The sequence below is a fragment of the Capra hircus genome, chromosome 9, assembly GCF_001704415.2.
Source record: "Capra hircus breed San Clemente chromosome 9, ASM170441v1, whole genome shotgun sequence".
In the NCBI taxonomy this organism is placed as follows: domain Eukaryota; kingdom Metazoa; phylum Chordata; class Mammalia; order Artiodactyla; family Bovidae; genus Capra; species Capra hircus.
Window position 1 is genome coordinate 10,077,452 of NC_030816.1, and position 23,681 is coordinate 10,101,132.

General features: G+C 40.4%; 1 protein-coding gene across 3 annotated transcripts in view; it reads right to left on the minus strand.

Moving 5' to 3' along the window:
• Positions 577–23,681, minus strand: part of UBE3D (ubiquitin protein ligase E3D) — a 159,730-nt gene continuing 136,625 nt past the window's right edge. For all 3 annotated transcript variants that reach the window (XM_018052926.1, XM_018052928.1, XM_018052927.1), the window contains one exon: positions 577–1,139. In XM_018052926.1, the coding sequence (XP_017908415.1) occupies positions 1,119–1,139 (21 nt within the window). In that variant the 3' untranslated portion in view covers positions 577–1,118. The remainder of the gene's footprint in view (positions 1,140–23,681) is intronic.

Sequence of the window (23,681 nt, forward strand, 5' to 3'; positions counted from 1 at the left end):
CAGTCAGAAGAAAGTCTGCATGTGTGGGAAGATAAAGAAGACTCTGACCTCCTCCCCAAATGATTCTTTTAGAAACTTCAATGGTCGAGTGGCATCTTTGGAGTTGGTTTTTGGACGTGAGTCTGCCACCTCCTCAGGTTGCCAGCCTCATGAATAAAGGAGGCTTTCCGTTCCAATCAACACTTGTCTCTGGAGTGCTGACTTTCAAGCAGCGAGCAGCCTAAGGTGAGTTTGGTAGCAAACAGGCTTGGTGAGAGAAGCAGGTAGAGCTGTAGATCCAGAGACTGTCCTCCTAAATAAGGAGTGGGCAGGAAGAATCTGCCTACCTCCAGCCCCGAGGTGGCTCCTTCTGTGAGATGACAAGCACGTCTCAAACCTTCTCCCTAAGATGAGGGGTGGTCCTGCGCCCTGTAGGACCCCCTCCAGCTCTGTCATTCTGAGCGGTTCCCTTACCACATGCTCCAGCACACAAGGACTCAGACAACTCTGTAACAGGAGGCCAGTGAGGTATATTTCTTCATCTGCAGCGTCCTTGGTAATGGTAAAGGAATTAAAGAAGAAAAGGAACACAAGCAGTTTTGCATAAATGGGAAACCCTTTAATTTGACAATCAGCATTCAACAGACATTTATTTACTGAGCATCTCCTCTGAATAAGGTATACAGCAGTTCCATATTTTCTTAAAAAAATTTTTTAAAAACAAATCTCAGAAGTTCTCTGGAAGTTTATGTTCTAAGATTTACAGCAGCTAACGTTCAATTCCACCAGCGAAGCCCCTCGCTGCCTCCACACAGGACAGATGGGTCTCCGCCAGCTCTCTCTCTCCAGGTGGTGCTGACACAGCACATATCTGAATGTTCCTCTCGGTGGGAAACAGAGATGAAAATTCTATACTTATCTCCCAACCTGCTACTATGACTTTCTGCACAGCCTCGGTGTTTCAGAGATTTAAAGTTAACTCTTCTCTTAGAGAACAGATGCAAGCAAGGAAACTCAGAACTGCAACGCCCTGTTCTTTCTGTAGCCGGGTTCTTGTCTCTGTAACTGCTGCCCACTGGGCTGACTGCTGGCTGCTGGTGCATCCCGTGCTGTGGAGAGGAATGTGTCGACTCCCTTGGCTACATCTTCAAAAAGGCCACCTGGAAAAGGAAGAAAAACCCACAGTGCTTTCCTTATATAATGTGATAAAATGGCTGAGTGCACATCAAACCTGGATCAGGTAAGTCTGGTCAGTAAGGATGCTCGCTGGTCTACAAAGAAAAATGACTCCTGGTTGGGCCAGATACTGCTATTTTACAGAGGGAGCCAATTAGTTCTTTCATAAATAAACCATACAGCAATTAAAATAATTCACATGCACTTTAAAGGGAAAAAAAAATTAAGTTTAAATTGACACTAACATTGTACTGCCATGAAGTAATCCAGTTCTTATTCCCATTGGTTCAAACAGCTGCTTTGGATCTTCTGTGAACAGACTTCCAAATCCTGAAGACTCCTGGGCAATTCCAGGTTCTTGTCATGATTGTTAATTACACTAATCTCTCTTCCAGTCATGCCAATGCTTTTAACCACATTCAACTATATACATGGGCTTGTCAGTGCAAGTTATCTTAAAATTCAGTTGTTTCAAAAAATTTAATTCATATAGATAAAAAATTATTTCAGACTATTTAATAAGGCCCAGATCAAATGCATCAAATTTCTCAATAGTTTTGGATAATTATGAAACAAATATAATAAAGTCAACCATAAATGCTCTGAAAGTTCTAGTTCAGGGGTGATAATAAATTGCGGACAGCGACAGCATCTGGAAGAGAGCAGCACGCAGTCGGAGATAAAGATGTGGAAGTTTGTCCTGGGCCATTTTTGGGGGGAAGGAGTGAGCAACAGAAGCGAAAATATTCCACTCTTGGACAGCTGGTACTTAAGTCCCCAAACGCAGTCAAAGGAGGTGTGTATTTAATGAGCCCTGTTAAGGGGAAAGGAAAAGCAAAGAGTAGTGCAAGGGCAGAAGGCATCTGCTTTTCGTCAAGTGATTCAGAAGGATGTTACTCTTCATACGATGCTGGTGAGAAAAGCCCCTGCTGTGTTTCCGTATCAACTTCCAGCTGAGTTTTTCTATCAAGTTCTGCAGTGAGAACAAAGTTGAAGGAGCAGGCAAAGAAGAAAGGTTAAGATTCCTAAATAAAATATAAGCATGGGGTGGGGAGGAGATAGATAGCAAAGTAGAAGGACATGAGCTCACCTCTTCTTACAGAAAATGTAAACTTGGACAACTGGCCCAAACGTCAAGGGCTTAAAGTCAAGAGTCTGTGATAATAGTTATGAAGACACTTGTGTTTCTCTCCCTGGCCTCTCAGCTGGTGACAGATATTAGAAGCCCATGAATGTTCAGATGAGAAGGGGCTGCTGAAGAGAGACCAGATGGGCCCTTTAGGGGATGATCACAGAATCCCAGGAAGGAGTTTCAGGGGTTACTGAGTCTGACTTCTGGTTCACTGTGGTCAGTATCTCTGTTGGGAGACTCTACTTCCTCAACAACAGTTCACAGGGACCTTCCCAAGAAGCCAATGCCACTGCTGATACTCAGAGACAGAAAGACGGTGGCTGAAAACCAGTTATCCCTTTTTGAATTCTGAGAGCCGCAATGTCATGGAGTATTCCAACCAGGAACTACTTAGAATAACTGATGGTGACAAATGTTGTCATAAAAATGGTTTTAAGAACTTTCGCCCTAGAACCACACAGATCAGTGGTCCTCTACTTGGGACAACTTTGCCCACCAGGGTACATGTGGTAGTGTCTGAGGATTTCTTTTTTTTGTCACGGCATGCAGAATCTTAGTTCTGAGACTGGAGATAGAAGCCGTGCACCCTGCAGTGGAAGCCCGGAGTCCCAGCTGCTGGACCACCAGGAAAGTCCCTGGAGATATTTTTGGCTGGCACAATTTGGGGGATGCTAAAGGCATCTAGTGGGTAGAGAGGGAGGGATATTCTGATAATGCACAGGACAGCTCCCCATAAGAAAGAATAATCAGCCTAAAAGCATTAACAGTGCCAGTGCTGAAAAATGCTGCAGTTTAGAGTTAAATCTCTCCATGACCTTCAACAAGAGGTTTAGTTAGTTGTCTCTGTGACCTTCAACAAGCTCATTAAACTCTGTAACAGGACCTACCAGAAACTTGTAAAACACTTCCCTATTTTGATTCTTTTCATCCTCAGCAGTCTTATGATTTAGGTAAAGCAGGCATCTGAAACTTTGTTTTACAAATGAAGAAACCTAAGCTCAGAAAACCTAAGTGACTTGCTCAGGATACAAAGCTAGTAAGTAGCAGTGATGGGTTTAGGAAGAAATTTTTATTTCTAATCCATGCTTTCCCCTCTGTAGTTTACAGATAGATGATCAAGATAAAACTGCACAAGTTGGGGGACTTTCAATCTTCATATTGTCTCATATATCAAAGAGTTACTTTCTTTTGCATGCTTGTAAACATGGATGCAAGATGGAGAAAGCTACATAAGCGTCTGCGCTCATTAAAACAAACAATGCAAAATGCAGCCCCTCAGTCAAAAAAGAAAAAAAAAATTTAATTTGACCTACTATGTCTTTTTTTTTCTTGTTTGTTTTTATAGTGCTGCTTGCCAAGGACACTATGTGTTTCTCAGGACTTAATAACAAGAAACTGCAATCATCCTTGGGAACAGGTACTGTACAATGTAGTTTAGCTTCTTTTTATTTAAAACATTTTGAGATAACATATTTCAAATGCAGATTTTGTTTTCCCTAGCTTTTATTCGTGACAGGAAAAATTGCTTTCCCTACCTGCCATTTATTTTAAGAGAGGATAATTTTATTTTGTTCCATTACACTGAGAAAAATCTCCGTATTTCATCTTTTTAGTTTTATTCCCCAAAGTAAAAAGTTTTAAAGCTTTGCAGAGTCTCTGAGTACAGCTACAGCTTCAGGCTCCATTGTTGCATTTCTGGAGTATCTAGTTACAAAAGCATAAATAATTATTAGAAATGAGGGAGATAGGGCTCTTTGGAGTTCGCTGTAAGGTTTCACCCTCTTTGTTCTCTCCTCCTGAAAGTGGACGCTTGGGAATGAAAAAGGGGAGGGAGAGTGAAACTGTCTAAAAATACTGTCTCTGCTTTGAGTCACCATCTAAAAACAATCTTAAGCCACCATAAGCAGGGCCAGGCTGCAGTAATAGTTGACCAAATGTTCAGTTTATAATGCTTCTGTACAATTGCGTAAATATGCTAAACACTTTTGAATGCTCTTTTTGTCTTAGTTAACAAAATTATACTATGAATTCTATTCCTCAGCATAGAGTTGGAATTTCAATCAATAGAAAGACACGCTGTCAAGGCAGCCTGCACAAGATAAAATTAACATTTTAAAAAATGCTACATAAATGCTTTGAGGTGCACAAAACAAGACAGATAAAACCGTAAAATACTGAAAAATGTGTTTCATAGTAAAACTGAGCTTTAGAAAAGACTCTTCAGAGTAAGTTGCACAGCTACGCACAAATGTTCCTTTTAAAGGGTACTGTAGACTTAATAAGTAAATATAAAAAACTATGCCTTAAACATATTTTTTGTTTAGGTATGGTTCATGTTCAAAGTTATGTTCTGAAATAAATGTTATGACATGGAAACAAATTTTATTTTAATATTATAAAATGCAGTTTCTAGGCTCAAGCTTCATTTACAAAATAAAATATACAATATAAATGTAAATATAAAAATAATGAAAGAAAATTACTTTTTCAATCACATTGAGTCTTAAATGACAACAGGGTACAAAATGCTTCCTAACTTGCTAATTTAGCATCAATCAGGCCTGTGTTGATGACAATGTGGACTCCACTCTTTGCGCTGAATAAATAATATGAGATTTTCCTCTACTGGGCTGGCAAGCTGGCTTCATTCACTCAATTCATTAAATGATTAAATACCATCTATAAGTCTGTGACTGTCCAGTCAGAGAACACACTGAGAAGGTACTCCCTCGTGGCACTAATATGTGAGTGGGGGAGACGGTCAAGTAATGAGATGATTCTAATAGGTTGGGATAAGTCTAGGATGGACGCCTAACACCTGATCACAGAAAAAAGACCATTCTTGGGTTATGAAAGGAAGTAAGATTTCTCAAGAAGTAGCCTGAATGAGGTAGTTATTACTCTAATTAGGAAAACTTGTGTGGTAATAAAGCCTGGCATGGCACAGAGTGGGATATACCTTTTTTCCCATTAAAAGAAGCTGGCTTTGCTAAATGAACAAACAGGACGGATGGAATAAAGGACCAAAGATGTGAGAAGCAATACAATAAGGAAGAAGATCCTATCCCTCTAAAATGACAGTAAGTATGTGTACACTGAACGTGGACAGAAATACTAGACCAAGGAAACATCAGTGAAGCCTTCCAACTCAAATTCTGTAAGAGCCTTTAGAAAGTAGGAAAAAAGCAAGTAAAATCACTGTCTTTAATGTCACTTAAACCTTTACCTTGTATTTTAAATACAATTGTATTTTATTTAGGCCATGGTACACTAGGGAAACAATAGAATGAGAAAGACTAAAGATCTCTTCAAGAAAATTAGAGATATCAAGGGCAACTTTCATGTAAGAAGGGGCACAATAAAGGACAGAAATGGTAAGGACCTAACAGAAGCAGAAAAGAGTAAGCAGAGTGGCAAGAATACACAGAAGAACTGTACAAAAAAGCTCTTAATGACCAGGATAACCACAATGGTGTGATCACTCACCTAGAGCCAGACATCCTGGAGTGTGAAGTCAAGTAGGCCTTAGGAAGCATCACTATGAACTAAGCTAGTGGAGGTGATGGAATTTCAGCAGAGCTATTTCAAATCCTAAAAGATGATGTTGTTAAAGTGCTGCACTCAATATGCTAGTAAATTTGGAAAACTCAGCAGCGGCCATAGGACTAGAAAAGGTCAATTTTCATTTGAATCCCAAAGAGGGGCAATGCCAAAGAATGCTCAAACCACTACACAGTTGCACTCATCTCACACGCTAGCATGGTAATGCTCAAAATCCTTCAAGCTAGGCTTCACTGGTACATGAATGAAGAACTCTCAGATGTACCAGCTGCATTTAGAAAAGGTAGAAGAACCAGAGATCACGTTGCCAACATCTGCTGGATCACAGAAAAAGCAAGAGAATTCCAGAAAAACATATGCTTTTCACTGACTACACTAAAGCCTTTGACTGTGTGGATCACAACAAACTGGAAAATTCTTAAAGAGATGAGAATCCGAGACCACCTTACCTGCCTCCTGAGAAACCTGCATGCGGGTCAATTAGAATAGTTAGAACTGGACAAGGAATAGCTGACTGGTTCCAAATTGGGAAAGGAGTACGACAAGGTTGCGTGTCATCACCCTGTTTATTTAACTTATATGCAGAGTACATCATGTGAAACGCACAGGCTGAAATTAGGATTGCCTGGAGAAATATAAATAACCTCAGATATGCAGATGATACCATTCTTGTGGCAGAAAATGAAGAAGAACTAAATAGCCTCTTGATGAGGGTGAAAGAGGAAAGTGAAAAGGCTGGCTTAGAACTCAACATTCAAAAAAAGAAGATCATGGCACCTGGTCCCATCACTTCATGGCAAATAGAAGGGGAAAAAGTTGAAGTAGTGACAGATTTTAACTTTCTTGGGCTTCAAATCACTGTGGACGGTGACTGCAGCCATAAAATTAAAAGATGCTTGCTCCTTGAAAGGAAAGCTATGACAAACTTAGACAGCATATTAAAAAGCAAAGACATCGCTTTGCTGACAAGGTCTGTATAGTCAAAGATATGATTTTTCCAGTAGTCATGTATGGATGTGACAGCTGAATCAGAAGGAAGGCTGAGCGCCGAAGAATTGATGCTTTTGAACTGCAGTGCAGGAGAAGACTCTTGAGAGTCCCTTGAAATGCAGGGAGATCAAACTGTCAGTCCTAAACCTTGAATATTCTTTGGAAGGACTGATGCTAAAGCTGAAGTTCCAATACTTTGTCTACCTGATGCGAAGAGCCAACTCACTGGAAAAGACCTTGATGCTGGCAAAGACTGAGGACAGGAGGAAAACAGGGTGACAAAGGATCATACCAACTCAACAAACATGAATTTGAGCAAACTCCAGGAGATTGTGAAGGACAGGGAAGCCTTGCGTGCTGCAGTCACACAATTCACAAAAATTGGACATGACTTGGCAACTGAACAACAATAACAACACAGTTGGAAAATTTACAGAGATCAATCGAAAGCTTGTGTTTTTCACCTACCAGAATCAGTAAAGCAAAGCACAGCTATGTTTTCTAGTTAAGGGCAGTGTGTGAAGTACCAGAAGACGGAGATGTGAGTGAGATAAAGAGAGGCCCTTTCCTTTCCCGATGAGGCTGGACACACGGACAAATGCAGCAATTCCCGGGTCTTGAGCCTGTTTGTCAACAAAGCAAGAAACTTCTAGATGTACCCTTCCCATCACCTCTTTCACAGCCAGGGGGTTGTGGAGGCATTGCTGGTGTTGGATGGTGCTACTGCAACGGCACTGCGGTGAACAAGCCATCCGGATGCAACTGCTGAAGCTCCCAGTTATATAAGGCAAACCCAGCAGCCTCACCCATGATAGCAAACACATGGTGCAGACGTGTAGACGGCAACAGTCTTGAGGTCGTACATAAAAATATATTTTCTCAAGCACAAAACACATTCATTTAAAGGAAAAAATTCTATGATAGATACCAATATGGGTGGGTGTTAAAGTGTAAAATGGTAAATAGTGCTACCACAATAAACACACTATCACTCATAAATCAAAAAGCCCTTTGAATTTCTCATTCTTAAGGGATACGCACAGGAGGGAACTGTGCATATACGCAGAAAGAACAGTGGTGTGCTGCAGCTCTGGAGAGACTCGTGTTTTGAAATCACCACTGCACTGCCCTTTTGACACCATGCCTCCAATCAAACAAGTTTATTCAGAAACGGAGTTACTAGGGTTCAGAAATGGAACATTTTTCTATAGTATTAATTCCTTAAAATTTTTAGCAGCAAAACCATTTTAATAAATATTATTTCAAGGAAGTCATGCTCATTCTAATCTTGAGAAGTGTGGGTGTTGAAGAAAACGATGTTTTGGGGACATCAGTATAGTTAGAAATTCCAGGAGGGGACACGAACCCACATGGGGAACAAAAACAGCTTTCCACAGCAGGTAACTGGTTTCTGGCATCTATATAAATTTATGTCAGTGATAATTTAACATTCCTATTTTAGGAGTAAATAATTTTTCTAACAGAGATACTAGCTAGTCCCTCCTAGTCCCAAAGGAAGAACTAGCTTCATCTAAAACACTTCAACCCATTGTCAAGGACGAAGGAGGGACCAGCTTGGGAGGCTATAGCTGTTGATCCTACTAGTTAGCTGTGGAAAAGCTCTATGGAAACATCACCCAGGCAATAATGAGATGCTGTAACAAGTGATCCTGGGGCAGGACTACTTAGGTGCATGTGTACAGAATTCTGTTGAGTAAGAAGAACAGCACAAAGTGATTGCCCACACTTTTTAGGGAAAGGGCTAAGGAAGGTCATAGCTACGTCTCTAAAGCCTCCTAGATAATTTATCTCATACCTGAAGAGTCTTAATTTGTGCTGGTTGGTATTTAACCTAATTATTAAAACTTAGAGAAATCAGGAGTTGTTCTGCTCATGGGAATTCTTTATTCTAATAAATGATCAACAAATATGAGTTAAAAACAAAATTAGAAAACACAGAAATGCATAGAAAGAAGAAAATAAAATTTTTACAACTTTATGATTTAGAGATAACTATTATTGACATTTTAGATATATCTTTTAAGATTTATTTTCTGTGTATAACTGGACATTTCTGCATATGCTGTTTTGTAATGTGTAGCTTCTTTATAACCTAATGATATATTATAGCAGCTTCTCATGACAGTGAATATTTTTCTATGACATGTTAAATGGCTGCATTATACTCCACTATATATCCAGCCACTTAAAAATAAGGTCAAACAAATAACTCATTCTGGAAAGCAAACCTAAGGGGTCCTTTGGAGGGGGATGGCTGAGGGGATAGTACTAACTGTTGAGCCAGAAGGCACTTTAGCATAATCTGGCCTGGGTTCTCATTGGTATCTCCTGGAACTTGTATATCAGGCAGATTCTCCTGTTCCATTCTAGAACTGCTCAACCAGAGCCTCCAGGGGCAGGCTAGCAACTGGGGTCCTGCAGGTCCTCCAGGTGGTTCCACTGGGAATTCCATCCAGCTTATCCAGCTGAGCAAACTTAAGGGATGTGTTTACAGTGACACAGCTTATTAGAGGAGGGACTCAAACACAGGTCTTCTAACTCCTAGTCCAGGGCCTTCATTTCTGGCCAGTGCAAAGTGAAGATGCTGATCTACGGTATCCAAAAATCCTTTAAAAAACATTTTTTCCCCTTATAGAAGACAGAAAGATTGTCACACAAGGGAGAAACAAATTATGTCCAGGCCAATATTCTGTTATGGGTATAGGAGATTGAGCCCAACAGCTATGAAATGAGGGTTGAGTCTGTTTTGCTAGCTGCCTAGAAACTGAAAAGTCCAAGTTTAAGTCACTTAGCTGTGTCCGACTCTACCATACCATGGACTGTAGCCCACCAGGCTCCTCTGTCCACGGGATTCTCCAGGCAAGAATACTGGAGTGGCTTGCCATTTTCTTCTCCAGGGCATCTTCCTGATGCAACGACCAAATCCATGTTTCTCCCATGGCTGGCATATTCTTTACCACCTGAGCAACACTAAAGGGGTCAAATATTTCAAACTGACCTACTGTGTAAAGCTCATCTATGAAGATTAAGTGATTTTTTTGGGGGGAGGGGTTGGAGGGAGGAGCTTCTGATATGCCCTGATTTAAAGTTCTCTTTTCTACATCTACTTACTCAACATAGCTATCTTTAGCAAAATTATTTGGTTAGTTCAGGTAATGAAAACTGTCACAAATAGGACTTCAGAATAATTTGGCAAAGAAAAAGAAAAAGCCTCCCATACTTTGCTTGGAGTATGTCTACAAAACAGTATAGGCATTCTAGAAAACAGTTTGGCAGCGTCTTTAAAAAACTAAACATGTAATCACTGTATGACCCAGCAGTTCCAGTCTCAGACATTTATCCCAGAGAAATGAAAACTTCATGTTTACATAAACACTTGTATGTTAATGTTCATGGCAGTATTATTTTAATAGCCAAAACCTGGAATCAGCCCAGACACATGGTTAATGATGGTATATCCACCATGAATACTTACTTGGCGGCACTGACAAGCAGCAAGCTATTGATACATGCAACAACTTGGAAGATTCACAAGGGAGTTAAGCCAAGCTCAAAGGGTTGAGCTTTCCATACTGTATAGTTTCATTTATGTAACATCTTTGAAATGACAAAATTTCCCAACTAGAGGACAAGGCAGTGGTTTCCAGGGATTGGGGATGGTAGGGAGCGGAGGAAGGCTGTGATTATGAAAGAGCAAGGATTTGGTGCCGATGGAACTGCTCAGCATCTTGGCTTCAGTGGATACACAAACATACCAAGGGATATAATTACACAGAACCTCACACATTTGCACACACAGACGTACAGGAGTACAAATACAGCCAGGGAGATCTGACTAAGATGGGAGGACTGTACCATGTCAATGCCCAGTACCACAGTTCTGTAAAATGTTACCACTGGGGAAAACTGGGCACAGTGTACAAGCCATCTTTCACACTCTTTCTTACAGCTTTCAGTGACTCTGCAATTATTTCACTAAAAATGTCAGCTGAAATAATGCCACAGTACTTTTCAAATGACCTTGTCTGGCTTATTCTAATTCAGTTACCTAGAGTGTTGCTCTGAGATGCATTATTCAAAGTCTTGTTCACATTGATGTTATGGTTAATATATCACTGTGATCCCATTTTCCTTGGTGGAATGACCTGAGTAAGTTAGTGAGTTAATTTTGGAATGAGTCCTGAAGCAGATGGCCACAGTGAGACACAACACCATTATATTTAACACGGGTTGGGCTGACGGTCTGGCATTAAATGCTTAGGTTACACACAATAAAACCTTAAATCTTAGGTTGTATATGAAGTACTTACTGTAAAGAGTTCACTAAGCACACTTCTTTGCTTTTGTATTGCCCTGGAGTAAATAATGAAACAAGATTCTGGCATTTTTTTAAAGCCCAAATTGCTATAGCAAATTTTCTGGACACATAAGAGGCAGTTGCCAAATATTTTTTCGGGGTGAATACATTAAACTAAAACTCTAATTTTAATCTTAAAAGTAATAGTATCTTACATAAGATTTGGGGAAACAGGAAAGAAGAAAAAAATATGCTATAATACCCTAACATCACTTGGGTCTATTCCCACATGGTTCTAAGATGAATTGTTCTCATATTGACTGCGCTGTGCATGCACGCTCAGTTGCTAGTTGTGTGTGACTCCACAATCCCATGGACTGTAGCCCACCAGGCTCCTCTGTCCAAGAGACTTTACAGGCAAGAATACTGGATTGCATTGCCATTTCCTCCTCCAGGGAACCTTCCCCACCCAAGGATCGAGCCTGTGTCTCCTACACTGGCAGGCGGGTTTACCACTGAGTGACCTGGGAAGTCCCTCACGTTGATTATCAGTGTGCATATCTTTTACATCATAAACCCTTTTAATTTTTAGGTGCGGCTCAGTGAATCTTTCTTTTAATAGCTGCAGAAGTCCATCATAACTTAATCTTTTACAAACTTAAGTTTTTCCCAGGTTTGTCAAGATCAAAAGTAATGATGAGATAATCACTATCATGTTTATAAGTTTTTTTCAACATTTTAGAATATTTCCTCAGAAGAGAGTTTCAGAAATGGTATTATTAGATTGAAAGGTATGAATATTAATATAATTTGATGCATATTTTTTTCAATGAGCTGTACCAACTGGTAATGCCACCAACATCTGAACTTTTTTTTTAATTAGTGCTAATTTAGTAAAAGGAAAGGACACCTCAATGCTTTTTGAATTTTATTTAACTGCTATGAGTTTAAACATTTCCCCAGATGTTTAATAACTGTTTTTCTTGTAAATTGATTAATTATGAATTCATGTCCTTTTTTTTTTTTAACCTGCCAACAGGGGGCTTAATTTTTTTGTTTGTATAAGCCCTTTGGGGCTTCCCTGGTGGCTCAGACGGTGAAGAACCTGCCCACAATGCGGGAGACCGAGGTTCAATCCCTGGGTCGGGAAGATCCCCTGGAGAAGGGAATGGCAGACCACTGCAGTACTCTTGCCTGGAGAATTCCACGGACAGAGAAGCCTGGCAGGCTACAGCCCATGGGCTCGCAGAGTCGGATATGACTGAGCAAGTAACACACAAGCACAAGCCCGTTAGTAAATGTTAATATGTTTTTAATGCAGTGAAGAAATTAAGTGCCAGGTATCATCTCACTAAATCTTTATAAATTCCACCAAATTAAATTTCTAATTTAATTGTCTCCAGATTATAAATGAGAAATCCTTGGTTCCTACTGGAGAAGATGAGTAAATTCTGCTCACTGCTACAAGCTAGTCAAAAGGCTGGGCCTTTGTTTTTGAGCCTAGTATTCATTTCATCATCCAAGCTCCCTGCCATCTAATTACGGTGAGAGATAATTGCTATAGTAGCTTTAGTTGAAGAAAGAATCCATCATAGTCCAACTTTTTAAGCCACACTTAGTAGCACTTGAAATGATGCAGTCACTCTTATGTTTTAAGAGTGAAAGTAGATTATTTCTTTTAGGTTAGACATAAGGAGGAGAAAGAAAAAGATAGAAGGGCAAATTAAAACCTTACTTGTAAAGAGAAAATAACTCTTCGATTAGAAGAGAAACCTTCTGGCAAGTGAAGTGAGCCAACAGGGTAAATTGAGAAATCGGTCTGAAATCTCAGAAGGAATTTTTTGTCTGAAAGTTTAGCAAACAGGATAAGTTACGCTGGCACAGTTTAATCAGTTCAGTCGAAAAGATTATAACTTGGAATAATCAAATAATAGTTAGGGCCAAGTAAGAAAGGGATCAAATTATAATCAGATGGTTATCTTCTTTAGCCACTTACTACCTAGACATTACTTTGAAAATATGATATTGAAGATACACAAATCTTTAGAATGGAAAGCATGCTACTATATTCATTTTAAAATAAACACCGTTTATTTCCAAAGTCTATTATTTGGAGTTGCTGGAAATAAACGAGGCTCATAAAATGTAATTTATTTATTTTAAAGGAGGTGCATGAGGATTTTACAACTACACAAAGAAACAAAAGTAAGTGCTTGCGGAAAGGAGCACATCGAAGAAGACACTGTTTTGAGGGTTTTTTTTTTTTTTTTTTCCTTTGCTTTAAGCTACACAGAGAGCAAAAAGGGGTTGTTGGTGCAGTGTCTCCAAGTTAAGAACAGCTCAGGGTATGAGATTAGAAAAGAGCACATACTCATCAAGGGTTTCCAGGGTTCAAAGTGGTCAAGTTTTACACCTGCCATCTAAGCTCCATGAGAAGACAGAAGAAATCAGGTAAAGAGGAAAGTGCAGACAGGTGAAGCCTTATTACAACCATACATAAATGTTTTATGTATTTTAAACATTGCTACCAATGCATCTTCTCCGCTATTCATGAATAAATTCATGCTTCTTTAATTACTTTTAAAGGAAGAAGCACAAATGGCTGATTGTGTCTATGAAATTTCCAAGGCTTACATAAGGCTTTCTCTCACTTATACTACCCTAGGACAATACTATCTACCAGTGGCAGGGAATGAAACTGCAGATGCTAGCATCTGAAGAAAAAACTGCAAGCCTACAGGGTTTGCAAATAGAAGAATGTAAATGGCTTAGTTGAAAATGACCAGCTGCTAGAAAAATAACTTTGAGCCCAGAGGCCACTGATAGGGATTATGTCAGGAAGGTGTGTAACTCCAACTCCATGGGGTTCAAACCAGCACATCCTTGGTTGGAGACGTGATTCATTCCATAGAAATTCAGTTCTGAATCCAGTATTATTGATTAAGCCATGAGTCTTTAATATATGAAACTATCTGGCTGAAGCTACCAATAAATAAGCTTTTCCCCAATATATCCAACTTACAACATTAACTATAAAGAAGCATGACTGATAATTCATCAAAGCACTCTGTAAAGCAGTGGGAATGACTGGATGGACATAAATACGACCTATAACCACTCAATCATTAGTGTATTAGAATGTGGATTGGTCCTTTCTGGCTTCTGGGTTATTGAATACCTGGGAGATGACCAATGTCTCCAACTATATTTTGTTAGGAAATATCAGAAACCTTTAAAATCAGCAAACTGCCTTAAAATGCTGGCTTCCAGAGTTCACTATGAGTTCATGGTGCCAGGTTTCCAAAGAAATGCATCTTCTATGAGATGGCGTCACAGAATGAATGAGCAACTTGCATGCTTCAATCAAGTCACAGCTGGCAAAATTTACACCTGGGAATGCTCCCTGACTTAGGAGAAAGAGCATTTAAGTGTCTTCCAGAGGCAACACAGTCAGGTTACTGAGCCTCGGTGCCTGATTGCTGCATCTGTAGTCTGGGGCTTCCCTCTTCCTCTGGCTGGACAAGGACTGGCTGAGACACTGTGTGTCTGTGACCGGCCCCAGGAAGACCCTCTCTTCCTCCTCCCCACTGATGAGGAGAGAAGCTTATTTAGCCAAAAGCCTCCCTCCACCTACCTATGTAGGGTCTGAACCTCATGAACTACAAGATTAACATCAAATACCTATTGGTCATTCACAACAAAGTGTGAAAGAGTTATTTCAGGATTAGGGAAGTTCTGAGATAAGACACAGAAATGTACATTCTGACCTGAGGAGAGTAAGGACTGGAAAGCCATGAGAAAGAAATGCACTATATTTTGGTGGGAAGGAGAGAGAAATCTGAAACTTATATATTGTTCAGGTGTCTTTAACGCAACTAACTTGCTAAAAGGCCGTTGAGCATAAATAGCTATTCCAATGAGTCTGCTGTGTTCTCAGAACCATTCCACTTGGTATATTTAAAGATGAGGCCTATAAACATTTTTGGAAAATGTTCTCTATTTTCCAATGGTTTAGGGGTAAAAAAATGTTCTTTGAGAAAAAAGTATATATATATATATGTGTGTGTGTGTGTGTGTGTGTGTATATATGTATGTATATAATATATATATTTTAAAATTCCCCCAAATTTCTTTGAGGTCATCTTTCTAAGGTATGAGAAACAAATGGGAAAGGTAAGTAGGCCCAGTTAGGGGTCTTTCACTAAGGGTTTTGAGACAAAGAAAGCTGTATGAGATAAGCGTGCATGGTCTCATTCCTTTTCTCAAGAACGCTCGGTTCGGAACATTAGTATGATTCCAACTGAACAAATGTGGAGAGAAAAATGTTGAAGACAGGTCAGATCAGTGGATTATTATCTTTTCATTCTGACAAACTTATGAACAAACCTGTCAACATAGGGCTCCTTGTTGTAATGTACAAAACTATTAAATCATGATGCTGTACACCTGAAACTTGTATTTTAAGTCAATTTAACTTCAATAATAATAAGAAAAAAGACAGGGCTCCTCACAAAAGTCCTAGCATCCCCCATGGTCACCTCTCACTGTTCAGACTTCGGCCAGTGACCAATCTGCAGGGCACTTAGCTGTTTTTTGTTTGTTTTCAATTTATGAAAGATTTCAAATATCAACATATTCTCTAGTAAAGAGAATAGTATTATGATAAATCTCCAGATGTTATCCAGAAACTAATAATTACCAATTCATGGTCATTTCATTTCATCCAAAGCTCTGCCACAGAACTCTGCCAAAGCAAATCGCAGATATATATTTTGTATATAATTCAGTATGTGTCTCTAAAAGAGGAGGATTGGTATAAAAATAAAACCACAATGCCATGATCACATCCAGAGCATTAATAATAATTCCTTAACAGAGTCAAATATCCACTCGGGGACCAAGTTTTCCCAACTAGCTCATAAATTTTTTTAACAGCTGCTGTTTGTTCAAACCAGAATCCAAACATGTCTAAGTAGTGTTACAATGGTTTCATATGTTTTTTAAGTTTCTTTTAAATCATTAGTTCCTCTTCTCTCCTTTTTTCTCCCTTTGATTTTTATGTTTTGAAGAAATCAGATCTTTTATCCTCTCGGTTTTCCACACACTAGAATGTGGAGAGTATGTTTTGTGGTTTTAGTGCGATTATAAACTCAAGGATGTAAAATTCATCCAATACTATTTAACTCTATTACAGTCATTATTTGCATTAATGCTCACATCGTCCCATCTCTGTCAGCGAGGACCTCTTCAACTTGGAGCTTATGTCCTGAGGACGTGACCCCAGTCATTTACATTGTTTTTTTCGTTTGTTGGGCTGGTTGGTTGGTTTGCTTTCTGGTAGGACAGGTCTCAGACTCCTCTTATCCCAGACATTCTCCCACAGAAAGTGGGTCCTTCAGTGAGGACTGGAATTTGGAGATAAGAACTAGAGATCGTCTTACTGCTTCCAAAGTGCTTTGGACATGTTACCTTATGTGTACACATACACACCTGCTATCCAACTCTGGGTATTGCCATATTCCATTTTCAAAGTGCACTCAGATCTTATTCAGAAGCCAGGTCCTCAACCACTCAGAGATGAACCTTTCTGTTTGGTTACATAAGGCAAACAGGTTAGAAAAATACGTCCATGGGGTCACGAACAGTTGGACACAACTGAGTGACTTCACTTTCACCTTTCACTTTCATGTATTGGAGAAAGAAATGGCAACCCACTCCAGTGTTCTTGCTTGGAGAATCCCAGGGATGGGGGAGCCAGGTGGGCTGCCGTCTATGGGGTCGCACAGAGTCAGACACGACTGAAGCAACTTAGCAGCAGCAGCAACAGAGAGAGAAACTCCAACCAAAGAAGTCTCACAAGTCCCTTCCTTTCCCATTGGAACTAAAACGAAAAAGTTAAGCTCTGTTACCAGAACTTAAATGGAAAAAGGAATCTTTCTAGATAACTTACTTTAAAAAAAAAAACTAGGTAAAGACTTTCCTACAAAAGTAAAAGAAAAATGCTTCCTGAAAAAGGCTCACCAAGAAACCCTCTTGGGCATGGAATGATAGAGGTGACTCACTGCCTTGCGTGGGGACAGGTCCCTGCATTAACTTGTTTGTCACAGCTGTGGAAGGATGAGGTTGAGACAGTTGTTGCAAAGGTGGGTACTGGAAGTCTATCAAAGAAAATAAAAGCAGTTTTGTTACTTGTTTGGCTAATTAGGAGGAGTATTTCTGACATCACTAAAGGAAAATACCCTATAACCTCACAGTATCTTTGGAGAAAAGAAAACAAAAAATGGAAGGGCATGTTTCATGGTAATTTAAAGCAATCTTATTCAGATGTAAAACCTTTCCCAGCCACTGAGGAGCAGCAGCAGGTTCCTGTAAAACCTGAATGTATTATCAGGAGTGGAGTCTGGGTGTAACGGGGACTCCTCCAAATCAAACCATAAAAAGTCTTACTTCACAAAAGCACCTAAGTAACCAAAAAAGAAATGAAAAGGTGCTCAGTATTACTGGTCATCATCAGTTCAGTTCAGTTCAGTCACTCAGTCGTGTCCGACTATGCAACCCCATGAATCACAGCACCTCCCTGTCCATCACCTGTCCATCACCAACTCCCAGAGTTCACTTAAACTCACATCCATCAAGTCCATGATGCCATCCAGCCATCTCATCCTCTGTCGTCCCCTTTTCCTCCTGCCCCCAACCCCTCCCAGCATCAGAGTCTTTTCCAATGAGTCAACTCTTCACATGAGGTGGCCAAAGTACTGGAGTTTCAGCTTCAGCATCATTCCTTCCAAAGAACACCCAGGGCTGATCTCCTTTAGATCACTGGTCATCAGGGAGATGCAAATAAAAATCCTAACGAAATACCCACCAGAAGAGCTAAAACAAAACCAACTGAATCATAAATAAAACATAAAGACAACTTCAGAATGGGAGAAAATATCTGCAAATGAAGTAACTGACGAGGGATTAATCTCCAAGATATACAAATAGCTCACACAGTTCAAAATTAAAAGAACAACCCAATCAAAAATATGGGCAAGGGATTTAATTAGACATTTTTCCAAAGAAGACATACAGATAGCCAAAAAGCATGGGAAAAGATGCTCAACATCACTACTTATTAGAGAAATGTAAAGCACAACTACAATGACCTCACACTGGTCAGAATGGTCATTATAAAAAAAATCTACAAGTATGCTGGAGAGGGTGGGAAATGTTGGCGGAAATGTAAATTGGTGCAGCTACTATGGAGAACAGTTTGGAGGTGCCTTAGAAAACTAAAAACAGAACTACTGTGTGTTTGCATGCGAACTTGCTTCAGTTGCGTCTGACTCTGTGCGACCCTATGGACGGTAGCCCAGCAGGTTCCCCTCTCCACGGGCTTCCCCAGGTAAGAATACTGGAGTGGGTTGTCATACCCTTCTCCAGGGGATCTTCCTGACCCAGGGATCGAACCCACATCTCTTACATCTCCTGCATTGGCAGGTGGGTTCTTTACCACTAATGCTACCTGGAACTACATGACCCAGCAATTCCACTCCTGGGCTTATACCCAGAGAAAACCACCATTTGAAAAGATACATGCCCCCGCCCCCCGACCACTGCAGCACTATTTACAATAACCAGGACATGGAAGCAATCTAAAAAATGTCCATCAGTAGAAGAACAGATAAAGAAGATGTGTTACATACACACACAATGGAATACTCCTCAGCCATAAAAAAGAACAAATGCCATCTGCAGCAACGTGAATGGGTCTAGAGACTGTCATGCTGAGTGAAGTGAGTTAGATGAATATCACAGGATGTTTTTATGTGGAATATTTTAAAGAAGGGTACCAATGAACTTATCTACAAAACAGAAGTAGAGTCACAGACGTAGAAAACAAACTCATGGTTACCGGGGAAAAGGGAAGAGGGATAAATTAGGAGACTGAGATTGACATATATACACTACTATATATAAAACATATAATTAATAAAGACCTACTGTATAGCACAGGGAACGCTACTCAATATTCTGTAATAGCCTATGTGGAAAAGAATCTAAAAAAAAAAAGAATATGGATGATATATGTATATGTGTAACTGATTAACTCTGCTGTACACCTGAAAATAACACAACATTGTGAATCAACTATACTCCACTTTTAAAAAAAAGCAAGCAACAACAATAAAAAGCAATTGGCAACACCAACAGGCAACACATGATGATCGTGTGGGTAACAATAGGGAACAGCGATGCTCATACACAGTTGCTGGGAGTGTAAAATGGTACAACCACTTTGCAGCAGTGTCTGGCAATTTATTAAAAGTCAAAGATACACTTACCCTACAACCCAGCAATTCCATTCCTAGATATTTACTGAGAAAAATGAAAACACGTCCACAGAGAGACTTTTCCAGACTAGCCATAGCAACTTTATCAAAACAGCCCCTAACTACAAACAACCCAAGTGTCCATCAAGAACAGAATGTATTAACAAAACGTGGTTTATTCATACAATGGACCACTATTCTAAAATAAGAAATGAGTGAACCACTGATAAACACAATAATGTGAATAACTGCAAACACATTATGTTAACTGAAAGAGACAAGACCCCAGACCCCCAAAAAAAGAGTGTACAGTGTATGATTTAATTTAAAAAGTCCAAATATAGGCAAAATGAATCTGTGATGATAGAAATGAGAGACAGAGGTTTCAGGGGAGGGGGGATTAATGAAAAGGCCTGAAGGGAACTTTTTGGAGGAATGGATATGATTTCTATCTTCCTTTTGGATGGTAGTTAAATGGGTGTTTGTACATCAGTGGTTCTCATCCAGGGATAGTTTTGGTGCCCAGGGAACATGGAGTAATGCCAGGAGACACTTTCTATTGTCACCCCCCAGAAGGGGATGGTATTGGCATCTAGTGACAAGAGGTCATGGATTAATAGGACAGCTCCCTATTCCAAAACGTCAACAGTGCCGAGGCTGAGAAACCTAGTGTATACACAGCTGTCAAAACTCAAACATAACAGCTATTATAAAATTTGAACATCTTACTGAATGTTCATTATTACCAAAAGAAACAAACAAAAAGAACTCAATTATCTCTCTCCTTACCCCAAAGTAGAGCTAAAGGGCAAGATTAGGGGGAAAATGTTCATATTTCAATTCTATGTGTTAAACTGTTCAATAAACACATTTCATATCCAAATCATGCTCAGTTAATGTTGACTAACATTTTAAAATCTTGGGGGGAAGTTCCAGTTGTACATGTAAGGTGCTTGGAAGTCACTACTCCATCCTAACAAGTAAAAAGGTGAACAGAATGAAAAATTGGCAACTTTTCTTCTATCCATAAGCAAGAAGGGGAAAAAGGGCAAACTGAGGCTGGAAAGACAGGACAATGCAGGGAGTCATGGCTTACTGGAGGAGAGGCTCACTAGAGGGGACCAGAGCCGGGGTAGGAAACCTGTGCCACAATTGAGGAATGGTTGGAGGCTGAATGTGGAAAAGTCTCAGAGTTAAGGACTGGAAAGATCCAGTCATGATGATTCCCACAGGTTTATCAGATTTACCTCCTGAGGCTCCACCCATGTTCTCACAGTAAAAATGGGAGAAAAATCCCCTTGAACCTCCAGAGAAGACAGGGGAATTGTAACCATTCAGAAATACACCAGAGCACTCTATTCTTAACAAGGTCTGCACTCAGGGAAGCTAAAGGCAAAGGAAAAAAGGAAAGATATACCCATCTGAATGCAGAGCTCCAAAGAATAGCAAGCCTTCCTCAGTGATCAATGCAAAGAAATAGAGGAAAATAACAGAATAGGAAAGACTAGAGATCTCTTCAAGAAAATTAGAGATACCAAGGGAACATTTCATGCAACGATGGGCACAATAAAGGACAGAAGCAGTATGAACCTAACAGAAGCAGAAAATATTAAGAAGAGGTAGCAAGAATACACAGAAGAACTACAGGAAAAGATCTTCATGATCCAGATGACCATGATGGTGTGATCACTCACCTAGAGCCAAACATCCTGGAGTCCAAAGTCACCTGGGCCTTAGGAAGCATCACTATGAACAAAGCTAGTGGACGTGATCGAATTCCAGCTGAACTACTTCAAGTACTAAAAGATGATGCTGTGAAAGTGCTGCACTCAATATGCCAGCAAATTTGGAAAACTCAGCAGTGGCCACAGGACTGGAAAAGGTCAGTTTTCATTCCAATCCCAAAGAAAGCCAATGCCAAAGAATGTTCAAACTATCACACAACTGCACTCATCTCACACGCTAGCAAGGTAATGCTCAAAATTCTCCAAGCCAGGCTTCAACAGTACTTGAACTGAGAACTTCCAGATGTTCGAGCTGGATTTAGAAAAGGTAGAGGAACTAGAGATCAAACTGTCAACATCCACTGGATCATCGAAAAAGCAAGAGAGTTCCAGAAAAACATCTACTTCTGCTTTACTGACTACGCCAAAGCCTTTGACTGTGTGGATCACAACAAACTGTGGAAAATTCTGAAAAGAGATGGGAATACCGACCACCTTACTTGCCTACTAAGAAACCTGTATGCAGGTCAAGAAGCAACAGTTAGAACTGGATGTGAAACAACAGACTGGTTCCAAATTGGGAAAGGAGTACGTCAAGGCTGTATATTGTCACCCTGCTTATTTAACTTACATGCAGAGTACATCATGCACAATGCCAGGCTGGATGAATCAAGATTGCCGGGAGAAAAATCAATAACCTCAGATATGCAGATGACACCACCCTTGTGCCAGAAAGCAAAGAGGAACTGAAGAGCCTCTTGATGAAAGTGAAAGGGGAGAGTGAAAAAGCTAGCTTAAAACCCAACATCCGAAAAACTAAAATCACGGCATACAGTCCCATCACTTCCTGGCAAATAGATGTGGAAACAATGGAAACAGTGAGAGACTATTTTTGGGGGCTCCAAAATCACTGCAGATGACGACTGCAGCCATGAAATTAAAAGACGCTTGCTGCTTGGAAGAAAAGGTATGATCCACCTAGACAGCATATTAAAAAGCAGAGACACTACTTTGCCGACAAAGGTCTGTCCAGTCAAGGCTACGGTTTTTCCAGTGGTCATGTATGGATGCGAGCGTTGGACTGTGAAGAAAGCTGAGTGCCGAAGAATTGAGGCTTTTGAACTGTGGTGTTGGAGAAGATTCTTGAGAGTCCCTTGGACTTCAAGGAGATCAAACCAGTCAATCCTAAAGGAAATCAGTCCTGAACATTCACTGGAAGGATGATCCTGAAGCTGAAGTTCCAATACTTCGCTCACCTGTGGCGAAGAACTGACTCGTTGGAAAAGACCCTGATGCTGGGAAATTTGAAGGCAGGAGAAGGGGACGACAGAGGATCAGATGGTTGGATGTTATCACTGACTCAATGGACATGAGTTTGAGTAAATTCCAGGATTTTGTGATGGACAGGGAGGCCTGGCGTGCTGCAGTCCATGAGGTTGCAAAGCGTTGGACACGACTAAGCGACTGATCACTGCAGATGGTGACTGCAGCCATGAAATTAAAAGACGCTTACTCCTTGGAAGGAAAGTTATGACGAACCTAGATAGCATACTGAAAAGCAGAGACATTACTTTGCCAACAAAGGTCCATCTAGTCAAGGCTATGGTTTTTCCAGTGGTCATGTATGGATGTGAGAGTTGGACTGTGAAGAAAGCTGAGCACCGAAGAATTGATGCTTTTGAACTGTGGTGTTGGAGAAGACTCTTGAGAGTCCCTTGGACTGCAAGGAGATCCAACCAGTCCATTCTGAAGGAGATCAGTCCTGAGTGTTCATTGGAAGGAATGATGCTAAAGCTGAAACTCCAGTACTTTGGCCACTTCATGCGAAGAGTTGACTCATTGGAAAAGACTCTGATGCTGGGAGGGACTAGGGGCAGGAGGAGAAGGGGACGACAGAGGATGAGATGCTGGATGGCATCACCAACTCGACGGATGTGAGTTTGAGTGAACTCCGGGAGTTGGTGATGGACAGGGAGGCCTGGCGCGCGGTGATTCATGGGGTCACAAAGAGTCGGACACGACTGAGTGACTGAACTGAACTGAAGCAACTGAAATGAACTGAGCACTCAGGAAACACTAGTTAACTAGAATCTAGTGAATGTAAAAGTGTTTGTCACTCAGTCGTGTCTGATTCTTTCCAACCCCATGGACTATAGCCCACCAGGCTCTTCTGTCCATGGAATTATCCAGGAAGAATACTGGAGAGGGTTACCATTCCCTTCTCCAGGGCATCTTCCCAACCCAGGGATTGAACCTGAGTCTCCCACATTGCAGGCAGATTCTTTACCATCTGAGCCATCAGGGAAGCCTGTAACTAGAATCTAACCTGCTGGGTATTATTTGAGCAGAACTGACCTGAGGAAAGGGAAATGACCAACTCCAGCCCCATCCAGCTGTTGTGTCTCACTGAATGAAGGGAGAGACAAATTAAAACTTGTCATAAAAATGTCCAAAAAAATTGTACTGGCGAAAGATGGATGGGGTAT